This window comes from Parasteatoda tepidariorum, chromosome 4 (genome assembly GCF_043381705.1).
Source record: "Parasteatoda tepidariorum isolate YZ-2023 chromosome 4, CAS_Ptep_4.0, whole genome shotgun sequence".
NCBI classification, from domain to species: domain Eukaryota; kingdom Metazoa; phylum Arthropoda; class Arachnida; order Araneae; family Theridiidae; genus Parasteatoda; species Parasteatoda tepidariorum.
The window spans coordinates 26,328,506-26,343,483 of NC_092207.1; the positions used below are offsets into that span (position 1 = coordinate 26,328,506).

General features: G+C 29.0%; 1 protein-coding gene across 3 annotated transcripts in view; it reads right to left on the minus strand.

Moving 5' to 3' along the window:
* The window catches only part of LOC107442403 (alanine aminotransferase 2), a 32,957-nt gene that overhangs the window by 2,372 nt on the left and 15,607 nt on the right, over positions 1 to 14,978 (minus strand). For all 3 annotated transcript variants that reach the window (XM_043050571.2, XM_043050567.2, XM_043050566.2), the window contains 9 exons: positions 14,288 to 14,418; positions 14,062 to 14,175; positions 13,455 to 13,584; positions 10,098 to 10,177; positions 9,839 to 9,972; positions 6,162 to 6,270; positions 5,381 to 5,446; positions 2,919 to 3,074; positions 206 to 318 (listed from right to left, as the gene is read on the minus strand). In XM_043050571.2, coding sequence (XP_042906505.1) covers positions 206 to 318; positions 2,919 to 3,074; positions 5,381 to 5,446; positions 6,162 to 6,270; positions 9,839 to 9,972; positions 10,098 to 10,177; positions 13,455 to 13,584; positions 14,062 to 14,175; positions 14,288 to 14,418 — 1,033 coding nt within the window. The remainder of the gene's footprint in view (positions 1 to 205; positions 319 to 2,918; positions 3,075 to 5,380; positions 5,447 to 6,161; positions 6,271 to 9,838; positions 9,973 to 10,097; positions 10,178 to 13,454; positions 13,585 to 14,061; positions 14,176 to 14,287; positions 14,419 to 14,978) is intronic.

The window sequence follows — 14,978 nt, forward strand, 5'->3', positions numbered from 1 at the left end:
AAAAAAAATGCGAAATATTGCAATTAAAAAAAAATAATAGAACATAAATGATAACATAAACGGAAGATAAGCAGCATCCTTATTGAAAATGTAATTTTTCTTATGATTATAATGCAGTATAATGTGTAGACTTGAAAAGAAAAAAAAAAGGATATTTCAGTTAGATAATTTATTTGCTTAGAACTTAGTAAGAGCTTCAAATTACCTAAAGTGATATGTTCCTGGTATTTGCCCGAACCCACTTCCAGGTACTACACATATTCCAGTATTCTCAAGAAGTTGCATTGCATAGAAAAAATCAGGAGCCTGTCCTAGTGACTAAAGTAAAATATGTATGTATTTCACTGATTCAAAAAAACACATTGAATTTAAAAAAGTTTTAAACAAATTCTTTTATAAAAAATGATAAAAATTTTAAACCTTTCTTTTTTTGCTTGATAAGATTCAGCTTCCCATCTGTTACATAACTTGACTGCCGTAATATATTTATAGATTAGATTATTTTTTCAACTGTTTTTTTTTTATTTCTGATCAACTTAAAACAAACTTTGCCTTAGTAAGAAATAAATAAAAACATTTAACAAGAAATAGAAAACAAAAGATCATAAAGTCAAATCTAGCATTATAGAATATCATATGAACTGAAACTGTTGTTTACTGTATTCAGGATTCATGGTAGTCCTGATTTTCCTGATGAAAAATATATAATTCTTATTTGGCCTAATTTTTAGCTATGTGTCGTATTACTTTCTGGTTTTTAATTGCCTTCTGAACATCCCCTTTACTAATACAAATACTTAAAATAATCAATTTGACCAATGGAAAGATTTTAATTTTTGTTGAAATGTTCCATTTTAATTAACAATGTAGTAGAAATTGCAAAATTCAATCGTTCAGATTTAAGAACAGTCTACTAATTATATACATCGTATAGGCGGCATAAAGTCTTACTAACAGGATTCATTATTTAAATTTTTGAGGGATTCAGACATTCTTAGAAAAAAAAATTATGGTGATGAATAAAGAGCTCATATACTTATTGTTTTTAGCAAAAGCAGTAACAAATCTTGTAGGCTGGAGTTTTGTAGTTTCCAATCACCAATATAGTATTCATATAGATAAATGGTGAGTTGAGGGATCATCCATTAAATTACTTATAAACAAAAATGGTAAGCAACATATTTACTGTGTTTTCGTTTAGAGATTATTAAAACCGAACTTAAACTATTTCATTTATGTCACAAATATTTTTGTACGAGAGAACATTAACAAATGGATACCGGTTATTTTTTTCAATTCAACAGTAATATAAAAATTTCCTATAAATATTGATCTCAAACTATTGAGTTGTACAGAGTTGATGAAACTGTAGAGAAAGCTGTTAAAACTTTCTGTTCAGAACAAAACAATACTGGAAAAACAATATTTTTTTGTTTTGGCGTTGACTTATATTCAAAGTTGTATAGTTTGTAGTTTGCGTTTTTTAAAAGTACTCTGGTATGTCTATTTTGTTCCGAAAATTGTCCTGATTTTCTTATTGGCCTACTACAAAGCATGTTGTATTGCTCATTGGTAAAAAATAGGAATCACATGTGTAATGGAAAACAATGATTTAACTGACTGATGAATGATTAAATTTGATAGAAAAGGTTTTTGAATTTAATGAGAGAAGTTTGTTGTGTTCTACTTTATAATAAATTACCTATGGATTATTTGTTGATGTCAGTACTTAATAAACTTATTTTAAATCGATGTTAGTTAAACATATAGAATATTGGAGGTGTGGAGTTAAACTATGGAGAATGTTACGCTATGCTAACGTGCAATTGGGTTTATAGAAAACAGTTAGTAAACTGCAGATAAAAAAATCACCACAAAGTTTTAACAAAATATCTTGCAAAAAAGTAAATCACAATATAGAAAAAAAAAATGCTATGTCTCCACTGATCTTTCAAAATATTTTCATGGTCAAATCTTACTCTAAACCTGTTAGATAAATTTTACCACCATAGCATAGCTGCCAACTGTTCAGAATTTTTCGGATTTGTACCTAATTTTTAAATCCAATCTGATATTTTTATAAAAAATCTGAATTTTCATAAAATTTTTGATTTTAAACCAATCGTTTTTTCTGATCGCCACAAGCACGCATCCTGTGATTATTGAGCTAAAGTAATTTTTAGTAGCTTTTTTAATGGAAAATATTATTCCAATAGCTGTCTGTTGTTGATTATTTCACTAAATTATTATTTTTGGAAATTTTTTTTTGTAGTACTTAAACACTTGCTATTATATATTATAAGTTTCCCACAAAAGATAGTGTTTATAGTTTTGTTTTACTAATTTACATATATGTCTATTAATGTTATGATTTAATAGTTAAGTTTTTATCTTACTCTCGTAATTAGGGCGTATAATTTTGTCGCATATAGTGTTCCTAATTTTTTATTCCTAAGGTTGGCAGCTATGCCATAGATTTTAATATGAAAATATTAATGTGGATATTAGTTTTCTAGTAGTTTAATGTCAAAATTAGTTTTTTTTTGCATAATTTACTTAAGCTAAAACTGTGTATTAGCAATAAAATTAGGATTCTTTTCTTTAGCTATGCACAGTTATGTCTGAAGGCGAGCACTTTGTTTACATTCAAAATTAGTTTTGAGGTGATAAAATTATTAATTTTAATTTTTTTTCACGGTTATTTTATGGAATGGAAATACAAATCATTAATTGTATGTTCCAGAGGCTCAGACATGAGCAGGCACCAACTTCCCATTTCTTCCAAATAAATTATATGATTAGTTTTATATGCTCTACTTTTCTTATGAGTTATAAAATTCTTATTTTAACTTAAAGGAAACTTTATGTACAAATTTCTCTTCAGAGAAAAAAAATTATACAAAACTTTCGAGTTTTACCTTAGCTTTTTGAATAGCCTTTTCAGGTAGAGTTATTCTAGGATAAGCATACATGGCTCCAACTACAGCATTACATTTCATTCCTCTAATCTTGTTAAATGTCTTCTCAACTAGCAACGCTCTTTCCTTTAAAGATTTCAGTACCTCAGATTTTTCCTAAAATGCACTAACATTAAATTAATNATTAAATTAATTAAAAAAAAAAAAAAAAAAACCACTAGACCAAACATTTTATGAATTTTTTTTCCTGCAAAAACATGCATATAAAGTACAAAAGCTCATCTATAGAATAATAGATGTCCTTTTATACTGATTTAAAATGAAAAACAAATTGTATTTATTAGGGTTATCCATTTATCTTTCCTTTATTTACACAGGAGAATTAAAATGTACTTACATAAAAAGAGAATTAACATATTTTCTCATGTAAAAGTCTATCCTGCGTTTAGGTTGACTCTTCATTTAAATTTAACATGGAGTATTTGGTGTTGGCCATTGAATTCACGCTTATTGAAAAACTAATTTAACCGATTACAAGTAGCCGAACCAATCGCAGGTTAATCCTTTCGAATCAATATGGATGAGACATTTTAGATTTCTAGAATCAACATGACCTATATTAAAGGTTTTTGATCCATCAGCAAAAGTTTTATTTCTGCTATATCTTTGGAGTGTGTTTTGACTATAACTTTTCTTATGTTTTTTTTTTTTTAACAGATCAAGTAAATGTTTTAAGCCAAAGGATATTTAAAACTAGATTTATAAACATTCATCTCACAGAGCGTTCAAAACACTTGTAACTTTTAAAGTGCAAGAGATAAAATGATGAACTTCTAAATACCTTCCTAGATGGTTTGATGAATGATCATGAATAATGTATATCCCATGCATGTTTATAAATCTAGTGTTAATATGTTGCAGGATTGAAAACTTTTAAGTGCAAATGTATTACTGATTAACTAGTAATTACTTTCATTCAATTTAGGGTCTCGAAAAGTAGACTTGATAATATGGTACTAGTATAAAAAAAAGTACTAACTTCTGAAGTATATTATTGTAAGAGTGCTTCAAAAGAAAAGAAAAAACAATTTCACATAATTGTGAAAAGACAAAAAATAAAACAATCTAGAACATTTTGAAATTTATCTAATGTCTGCAGATCTAAGAACCTCTTAAGACCCTAACCCTCAAAAAACTATTCCACCTGCTACTAATTAATACTGATATTACATTAGGCATTTTTGAAAACTAAAAGCTGCATTTTAGGTTCATAACATTCCACAATTAAAAAAAATTTCAAATTACCCACATTTAAAATCATATCATTAGTTTTTGATAAATAACACAAGTCTCAACTAAAAAAAATTTCTGAAACCAATGGTAGATTCTGATAATTTTTTGAACTCTGATTTCAGAAAATATTGTGAAAGAATTTATCACTTTTAATTTTTTTTATTAATTTAAAATTTTGATTTTTACAGCCACCTATCCATTGTATTTTAATCTGCTAAAGAAAGGGATAAGCATTTAGTGGCATATGTCGTCACTACGAGTTAAAATTTGAGATGTTTAGGATATAATGCAAATAAATACAAGTTTTTAACTAAAAGCAGGTGCATTTTTTTGATAGATTTTTATTCAAATTATCTCTTATTTGCGAGAAGAAACTAACATTCCTATCTAAACATTAAGGGTATTGTATTTTTTTACGCCGAATTGGCTCAAATCAATTCTAAGTCAACAGAAAATAATGTATAATTTTTGTTTAAAGAAATATATAATTATAGCTTTAAACTATTAATTCTATTGATTTAATTCTTATTAACTCAATTTAGTATAAAAAAAATATACAAGAAACAAAGCGTCATTTGTCTATATAAGAAAATGATGCGTGTAGATAGATTTGATATAAAATTATTGTACTTTTGAGACAAAAACTACGATAACTTTTTAAATATTCCTATCAACTTTAGTTTGATATCCTTAGACTCAATGTAAAATTATATATCAGAAACAATACCTCACTTGTCTGTACAGCAATATTTTAACAAGTGAGTCATATATGCCTTCTGTAGGAACGCATATATATGACTCGCGCGTCCCAAAAGGGTTGATAAAAAAATAAATTATTCAATTATTATGCCCGATTTAAAATTCAAAGCTTTGAAATATCTACAATATATTACTGCAACATAAATATATGCATCAAAATTTATCATTTATGTTGCATTTAATTAGATGTAAAGAATTTATTCTCGTAGCACGCTGTTTCATGAAAAAGGAAACTTAATTCATCTTTAATCAAAATACAAAAAAGTGCACAAAATTAAACAGAACTAAAACATTAATATGACCTTCAATGTAGCATTACACGACTCAAACAGTATTTTGTTTTATTATTTGAATGTAGTAAGGAAATATTAAACTTATTAAAAATAAAATGATCCAAATAAATAGGTTACCTTAATAAAAAGATCATAAGATGGATCACCCTTTTGAGGTGGTTTGACAACACAATCCATTGTTATCTAAAATATTTAAAGCCATTTTTATAATTAATTACTAATATTATTAATTCCAATTAATAATAATTCTTAGAATACATAAAATTTAATGCAAATGTGGACTTCCAAACATTTAACAAACAAAAAATTTATTTAAATATAGTTTAATGAAACATCAAAACCATGCCATGAATGGACTCCAATACTACTCTATTGCACAAAATTGATGAACTAAAAGTTTCAGATTCCATTTTTCTTCATTCAATATTATTTAAAAAGATTTGTGACCTAATTATCTGAAAGACTCTTCGTGCTGTAAAAAACAAAAATTTAATGCTATATGATCTTCCTGTAACTCCATATTTATCAGATATTTGGAGGAAATATCTTTAATTATCAATTTATTTTTAATTGGAATAAAAACTTATAATACTTATTTTTAATTGTTAACTCTTTTCAATAGTCAATTTTCAAAGTTTTTATCTGTTTCATTTTTTTACTTGTCTTGGTTTTATCATCCTTGCTATTTTATCCAGCTGAATTCCTTGCCATTTTATCCAGCTGAAGAAGGTAGATCATGTCTGATGGGCACAAACTTTTTTGGTTTTGATAAATATAGTATTTGAGATTTTAATTAAATCATATCATACAGGATTTCTCTTGTCAATTTTTTATTAAATTAATTCCATTTTTACAAAAGAAAAAGCTTAGAAATAAATTAAACAAAATAAATTTTTACCTGACCCAAAACAGTAGAACAGGAACGTGCAGACACACATTTTAGTAACATTTTCTTTACACCCATATCAACATTAACTAATTCACAATAACCTCCTCGCAAGCCACATCTAAAATACAGAAAAAGTAAGGGTCAACCACTTTTAAATCAGATTAATCTACTTTAGATATCATAACTAAAGTAAATTACATTCAAACCCCATTATAGCGAACCTTCAAGGGCCCAAAATTTCGGTACACTATAACCGGGAGTTCACTATATCATGGGGTCTGTATATAGTGAAAGGTCCGTTTTTGCAAAATTGTGAAAAAATTATTCGCGCTTTGTGAATATAAAATAAGCGTTAAGTCGCATTCATTCAACGAGAGTCCTGCTTGTGAATTTGTGCAAATAGGGTCCTGTTATTGCAAAAAAACTTTTCAAGCAGTTCTTAAATTGTAAAGACATACAAGATTATGCTCAACACTGTAAAATTATAATAAAAAAATCTAATTTTAAAAAATAAACAGCAATTGCTGTTACTAAATTAGAGATGCAACATACAAATATTTGGTATTTAGCCTATACTGCTGAACGCAGAATATTCATTTCCAACGAATAAAGGAAAGGCCGAAGACCAAACTTAGTTCTTTACATCTGTCTTTCTCCCCCCCCCTACTCCCCTGGGAAGGGTTTATTCGATTAACAAAACAATAATGAAGAAGATAAACAAATTTGTGAAGGGTCCGATTAAAAGAAATTATTTTGTGAAGGTTCCGTTTTTAAGATAAAATATTTTGTGAACGGTCCGTTTTTATGAAAAGATATTCCGTGAAGGGTCCGTTAACGGACCCAATTTTTTTCTAAACAGACCCCTGATATCCATACTGTAAACAATTTTAACTAACTTTTCCGAACTACTCCCTTTTATTACACATTATTTAAATAAATGAGCAATAAAAAGAAATACACAAATGATTAAAAAACAATCTGTAATAACAAAAAATATGTTAGCATTTATTTTTTATTACTCTTAGTCTTGCGAACAAAACATTTAGGGATAGGAAACTGAGATAAAAGAAGCAAACAAGAAAAAATTCTTATGGCTACATTCCACTCAATAAATGGTTTTGAAAATCGGTATATGTATTTTAAGTAGAAACTTCAAAACTACCAAAGAATGAAAAAAAAAAAATCTGTCGGAGACAGATAAAAGCATAATAACCAATTTCCTCTCTTCTTTTCTTTCACTATATCCACAAAAAATAATACTGTCAAACCCCGCTATAGCGAGCCTTCAAGGAAACGAAATTTCGGTTTACTATATCCATTACTCAGGCAATTTAACGAATGGTTCCCAAACTCCTCACCTTTATTACACATTATTCAAATAAATGATTGAGAAATATTATGCAGTAGCAAAAAAAAAATTTCTTTTTTATTACTCGTCTTGCGTTCAAAAGAAAAAAAATTAGAAATCTTTAGCTGATCAGCAATCCTCAACATCAGATATGGAAACACTTCCCGACTCTCAGACAATTTTTCCTGAATTTCTGTTATTCCGCTTTTTAAACCTGTCTAACCTGCTATTCGAGCACATAAAAGTAGTCTCATAAAATCGTTTTCCAAATACTAGATGATATCAGATACTAGAAGATTGCGGCTTTTTCGAATGCTAACCACTTCAGTAGTGCTTCTTAAGCATCCTTGTGATCTGCTTTTCTCAACTTTTTTCTGCCATCTAAATTTTTTTCATGAGCAGAAATTATTAATTAAGAGCGCCGATTATCCGAACTGCTCGGGACCGAACATGGTTCGGATAATAAAAAGTTCGGATAATTGGAAAACTGTTAAAATCTAGTGTACATGATTATTATTTATGCACTAACTTCCCTTCGCACCTTTTGTAGGCTTAGGACTGGTAGTACTATCTAAAATAGCTTTGGCGTGTTTAAAAGTTTTTTTTTTCCTTCAATTTTTAAATATTTTTAATTAACTTTTTTTAAAACTTTTTTTCATTTTGAATTATTTTTATCATATTTCAGTTTTTATATATATATATATTTTTTTGTCAATTACTGATTTTACCACATTTTTCATTATTTTCCATTGCAAAAGAAATCCAGGAAAGATTTCGTTTCGAAGAAGATGCGTTTTTTTTTTAGCAGCCATATATCCCTTATTCTTTTTAACTAAATCAACTGAACTGGATCAACATCATTTTGACGTTCTAGCCAATTCATTGCAATATCTAATAAATTGCATGCTTCTATATGAGAAGGTCCACTATCTTGAACTTGATCACCTACTTCTTCCTCTTCGTCTGTGGAGTTCCGATTTTCATTCAAAATTTCAGCAACAATTTCATCATTTTCATCCGAAAGATCTGCTCCTACTGGTTCAGAAACTTCAGTTTTTCTGTTAAGAATTTTATTTCAAGATTTATTATTCCAAGCACTGTAATCACTAATCATTAAACATAAGTGACAACTACCCATTCCCCAATTATAAAACTTCAGCTCTTATCTATTCATAAACTCCTTCTGCATTCCAACCATTGTAGACTATCAAAATGAAGCTCGCATTCTTGGAAGATAATTTTCAGTTGTAAAGGGGCAGGTAGGTTTATCTGTATCACCATACATGTATGTATGGCTGCTATAGAAAACTGCTAAAAAGGTTGTAAATTAAATATGGTCTTCGAATGTAGGGGATATTATTTATTCTTCTTAATTTAGAAAAATTGTTAAGAGGTTAAAAAGTATTCTAAACTTTAAAAAAAAAAAAAAAAAAAAAAAAAAAAGAATAAAAAANCAGACATAGTTTGGATAATTGGACGTTCGGATAATAAGGGTTCGGATAATCGGCGCTCTACCTATTTTTCCATATGTTACAAACTGCAGATTTGGATAGTTTTTATTCCCTGCAAATATCAGCTGGATTGCATCCATTTTCAATTTTTCTGATTATGCCCATTTTATCATCAATGGAGAATGTTTACTGCTCGCCAGAGTTAAACTTGAGACACTTGCTTGCCGGCTTTTTTTTCTTTCTTTTTTTTAACTAAACTGAGAGGAAAAAGGAGTTGAAATGAGGTCCTTATCAACACATATTAGTGTCCTACCCTTTGACCAATAATGAATAATTACTCATTCCCTCAGACAGAAAATGCATATTGATCCCACTGACACCTTATAGGTGCATCATCTGCCTGGATTGGAAACATCTGTTTGGTTTGTTTAGGGATGGGAAAGTGAGACAAAAGAAGCAAACGAGAAAAAATGCTTATCGCTACATTCCCCTCTATAGATGGTTTTAAAAATCGGTATATGTATTTATTTTGAACTAGAAATTTCAAAATTATTCAAAAAAATGGAGAAAAAAATCAGTCGGAGACAGGAAAAAGTTCATTGTATCCAACTTCCTCACTTTTTTTGTTGCACTATATCCACAAAAAATAACATTATACGTACGTGTATAGCAAGGCACGGGACCGAACTTTTCGTTCACTATATCCGGGAGTTCACTATAAACCGTGTTCACTATAGCGAGGTTTGACTGTATATGCGTATAGCAAAGCACGGGAGCGACTATTTCGCTCACTATATCCGGGAGTTCACTATAAGCCATGTTCAGTATAGCGGGGTTTGGTTGTAGTTGAAATTTATTATTCTTGAAATAAAAATCATACGTCTTACTCGCCCATATATCCTTTAGAGGCAGACATGAAGGATGCCAATTCCATATATTTGTATGGTTCTCCAAGTTCAGTCATTATCTTTTTAAATGAGTAGAATTTCATATTATCAGGATATACGTTATCTTGGTACACCTTCAAAAAATTGCATATTGATAAGTATAAACAATCAATTTAAAATTAATCTAATTGAATATAAGATATAAAAACAAAGCAATAATTCCTTTAACACCAAAAATTATTTTTAAAAAATTACTTACTTCATCTGCCATCAAAAATAGTTTTTCATCATAAGCAAACTTAATGATTTCTTCCATGTTTTGACGAGTAAGAACAGAACCTAAAGTGAATGAATGATAAAGTTAGGGTTCACACCAGCATTTAGTGGTTAAATAGGACCACCTAGGTATTCATTTAGTGGTCCAAAAGCATAATATGATAGATAAATTAAAAAAAAAAAAAAATCAAATTATACATTGACGTAATTCATGTTATGGTACACATCAAAAATTATTAATTGTAATTTATAGTGCCCTGAAACTAATCAGATTCATTACCAATGAATAAATATAAGTATTCATTAAATTTAAGTGAGATAAAAACGCTAAAGTAATATTGGTAAACACATCCAACATAGAGATTAAAATACTGAGACCAAATAAATAAATAAATGAGGAAAACAGAGAAACTTAGAATTAACAAAATATTTTACATTAAAATTAATCATTTAAGATTTTAAATAAAGTCAACTCTAAAAAGGCAAAAAATTTTATTCATGAACAATTATACTGTCAGTACATGAATGTAAAGGAGAGAGAGACAAGTAAATTTGAAATTTCAACCTCAAAATTTAAAAAAGTTTGTACCAGACTCTTCCTTTAGAATACCATGCATTTGAGTTTTATACCATGCGTAGAGCAATAAAATTAATTTAAAAAAATTTTTTAAATACACCAAATTTGATACAGAAAAACTATTTTTTTTTGGTACTATTTAATAAATTTGGAACTTATTTGAAGGCGACAAATTTTTCACCCATGCTTATGATTTTAGCGACATTTGGTGGCAATTGTCGCCTCGTCTTCTTACTGACGTGAACCCTAGATATAGTTAATTCTCAGAAGATATTACTTCTTAATAACAACCAATAAATATTTTAAAGCATTAAATACATTTCAGAAAATATTTTAGACTTTCAATTAAATGTTAACTAGTCTTTGGTATGGTTAAAGTTTTGTCTTCCTGAGCACTGCAGCCTGTTACAGGCCAAGGCAGTCTTTCCAACTGACGCTATCTGACACTGTAGATCTACATCAGTTCACTCCATTCCCATTTACTCCGGATCTTTTTCAGCCATAAGGTCTTCTTCTGGACTTGGTGTCTTTCCTTCAAAGATTAAGAACAGATATTCTTCAGCTTCATTAATTATAGTTCATTCACCAGGAGTTGGCACTTGGCTCCTCCTTCATCACGTGGTATCCAACGATACTATTTCGCGATTTTTGGGTGAAGTAAGTGAACAATCCTTAACAAGGTTGCTATTTAACGATCGTATGACAAAAATATTTATTTCGCAATCTTTATGTGCATTTTTTTAAACATTAAATATTTCATAAATTTGATGATATTTCTCTCTTTTGAGTGAATAGTTTGTCCTTTTTGCAACATTCCGCTGCAATATATTTAATAAGCTAGAGTGACGAAAGGTATAATAGCAGGTGATAAAACGAAGTAAGTGATTGAAAAATAATTCACAGTTGGCTTTTGGTGCGCATTAAGGGTTGTCCCAATTTCAAGCGCGGAAATGTCTTTCCTCTTACTCCCAAGCTGAAATTAACTCTTCGTCCGAGGAAGTGGAGCCAAGCTCTTGGTGAACGAACTATACATAGCATTTACTTCTGAAAAGTGAGACAGAGGTTATCAAAGTATTGTATAGGCTGTGTAGTGAGACCAAACACTTTAAAAAGGTGAGAAAACACATTTTACATAAATAATACCATCGATGTAAATAACAAATAAATAACAATTCTGCTTTATCCTTAAAGATAATATTAACAATAAAAGAATGTAATAATACTTTAACTCTTCGGTTTTAAAGTATAACTGCAGTAATAATTAATAAAATATTAGGAATAAAACAATATTTTTCACTCTTGTATTTCAAGAGGATATAAAACATTGCTTATTTTTAAATTGAGCATACAAAAAAACCATAAAACTTTAAGAAGGACAAAATGTATCAATGTTATCATTACATTAGCTCACATACTTGCAAGGCAGTAGCCATGGTGGGCCCATTCAATTAAACTATTTTGCATTTTTTAAAGAAAAAAAAAATATTTATAAAATTATATTTACGTGCCTAAGTTTTGACAAAATATGTGGTAACCTTCCTTTCTATGCTCATAAAAATAAATAAAAATATAAAGAGACCTAAATTATCACTTTTATTTTTCTCTTCGTAATGCAATTTTGTTTCTTTGCATTGATTAATTAATACAGATATTAATGATAAAGTTTACTAGTATCTTTAAATAGCATAACAAAAATGAAATGAGACAACATATATTAATTACCAGTTGGATTTCCAGGGTTAATGACCACTAAAGCTCTTGGATCACATTCTTTACGAGCTTCATCAAGAGCTCTTTTCAATTCTTTAATGCTAAGAGCCCAAGCATTATCCTCATCAAGATAGTAGTTAATCTATTAAAAATAATAAANCTGCAATATATTTAATAAGCTAGAGTAACAAAAGGAATAAAAGCAGATGATAAAGCGAAGTAAGTTATTGAAAAATAATTCACAGTTGGCTTTTGGCGCGAATTAAGGGTTGTCCCAATTTCAAGCGCGGAGACGTGTTTCCTCTTACTCCCGAGCTGAAATGAACTCTTCGTCCGAGGAAGTGGAGCCAAGCTTTTGGTGAACCTAATATTTACCTAACATTTACTTCTGAAAAGTGAGACAGAGGCTATAAAAGTCTTGTATAGGCTGTATGGTGAGACCAAACATTTTAAAAAGGTAAGAAAGCACATTTTACGTAAACAATACCATCGATGTGTGCTCTTAAATAACAATTCTGCTTTATCCTTAAAAATAATATTAACAACAAGAGAATGTAATAATACTTTAACACTTAGGTTTCAAAGTATAACTGCAGTAATAATTAAGAAAATATTGGGAATAAAACAATATTTTTCACTCTTGTATTTCATTGTTTATTTTAAACATTGTTTATTTTTAAATTAAGCATACAAAAAATCATAAAACTTTAAGAAGGATAAAATGTATCAATGTTCACACTACATTAGCTCACATATTTGCAAGGCCGTAGCCATGGTGGGCCCATTCAATTAAACTATTTTGCATTTTTTAAAGAAAAAAAAATATTTATAAAATTATATTTACATGCCTAAATTTTGACAAAATATGTGGTAACCTTCCTTTCTATGCCCATAAAAATAAAAAGAGACCTAAATTATCACTTTTATTTTTCTCTTCGTAATGCAATTTTTTTTCTTTGCATTGATTAATCAATACAGATACCATTGATAAAGTTTACTGTTATCTTGAAATAACGTAACAAAAATGAAATGAAGAGCACAAATATTGATTACCAGTTGGATTTCCAGGGTTAATGACCACTAAAGCTCTTGGATCACATTCTTTACGAGCTTCATCAAGAGCTCTTTTCAATTCTTTAATGCTAAGAGCCCAAGCATTATCCTCATCAAGATAGTAGTTAATCTATTTAAAATAATAAAACATTGGTTTTTGAAATACCTATATGCATTCATGCTTTAAAAGCTAAAATCTCAATACAAAACAATTTTTCAAAAAAGAAAAAAAAACACTTCTTTTAAAGATTAGAAAATAATATTTTTTATTTACTAGTTATTGAACCTGGCAAGAGCAAATAAAAATAATGCATTATTGTTTAAGTGATCTGTATAAATAGAATGCAATTGTTGAAAATAAGTATCTAGTTATACTCTTATTATTTAATAGACAATTTTTGTGAGCATTGTTATTTTAGCCCTGTTACAAATCTTGCCACTGAACCATTGCTTAGATAGTAACTTCGCTTTTTTTCCTTGCAAGTGACTTTACGTTATTAGATTTATCAAAATACATTATAGTAGGATAATAATTAAAAATAGCATGGCATACATCCATAAATATAATTGCATAGTAACTTACAATTAAATAAGAATTATAACTTACCATATGCATCCCATATTCAGCAATTGCTGCAGAATAAAGAGGGTATTGAGGAATTGGAACCATAATACCAGGTGGCTTTCCATTAACTGGGCAGTTAAGCATGCTCAATACACTCTGAAAATTGGAAAAATTGTTTTGTTTTCTTAATTACATACCTAAGAAATATTGTTAATGCAGAAGATAAGAATTATAACTTAATGAACAAGATTAACATTAGTTAACTTACTTTTACACCATCAGTAGCACCCGAGCTTAAAATTATATCACTAACATTTGCTGGTATACCATCTCTTTGTTTTATGTATTCGGTAACATGTTCTTTTATCAGTTCGATTCCAGCACTATCAGTGTAAGATCCTGTAAGAATGTAAATTCAAAATTGTGAAATCTAGAAGTATCCTATTCTTTCTGCAACCACTAAAAAACTCATTCAAAATAAAAATAGAAAATCAAGCTTTAGCTGAATTAGATTTAATGCCAGTTTGAATAATTTTTTACAACTGACTAAATTGGCTAAATTAAAAAGAAAAATGAAATTTTAGACAAAAACTCAATGTAGTCGATAGATTAATGTTACAGAAAAGACTGATCAACCTGAGGGTCTTGACCAGATATGAACTCATTTACTAAAACATGATCTTAGACACACAATAAATTTTTTATATACCTAATTTCTACCATCTTATGCATTCAACACTAGACATAAAAACTCCTGCTGTCTTGACTTAAGCATCGCATAGCAGCATTGAACTTAAGCATCCACAAGACAGCATGCACAACGAGTATGCATGCTGTTAATAAGGGAGTTAAGGAGAACTTGTGGAAGACCCTCCCATTCTTCCACCAGAGCAATTTTTAACTCCAGAATGGTTCTGGGGGGAGGTTGGCGCATCGCAATAGCTCTCCCAAGAGCATCC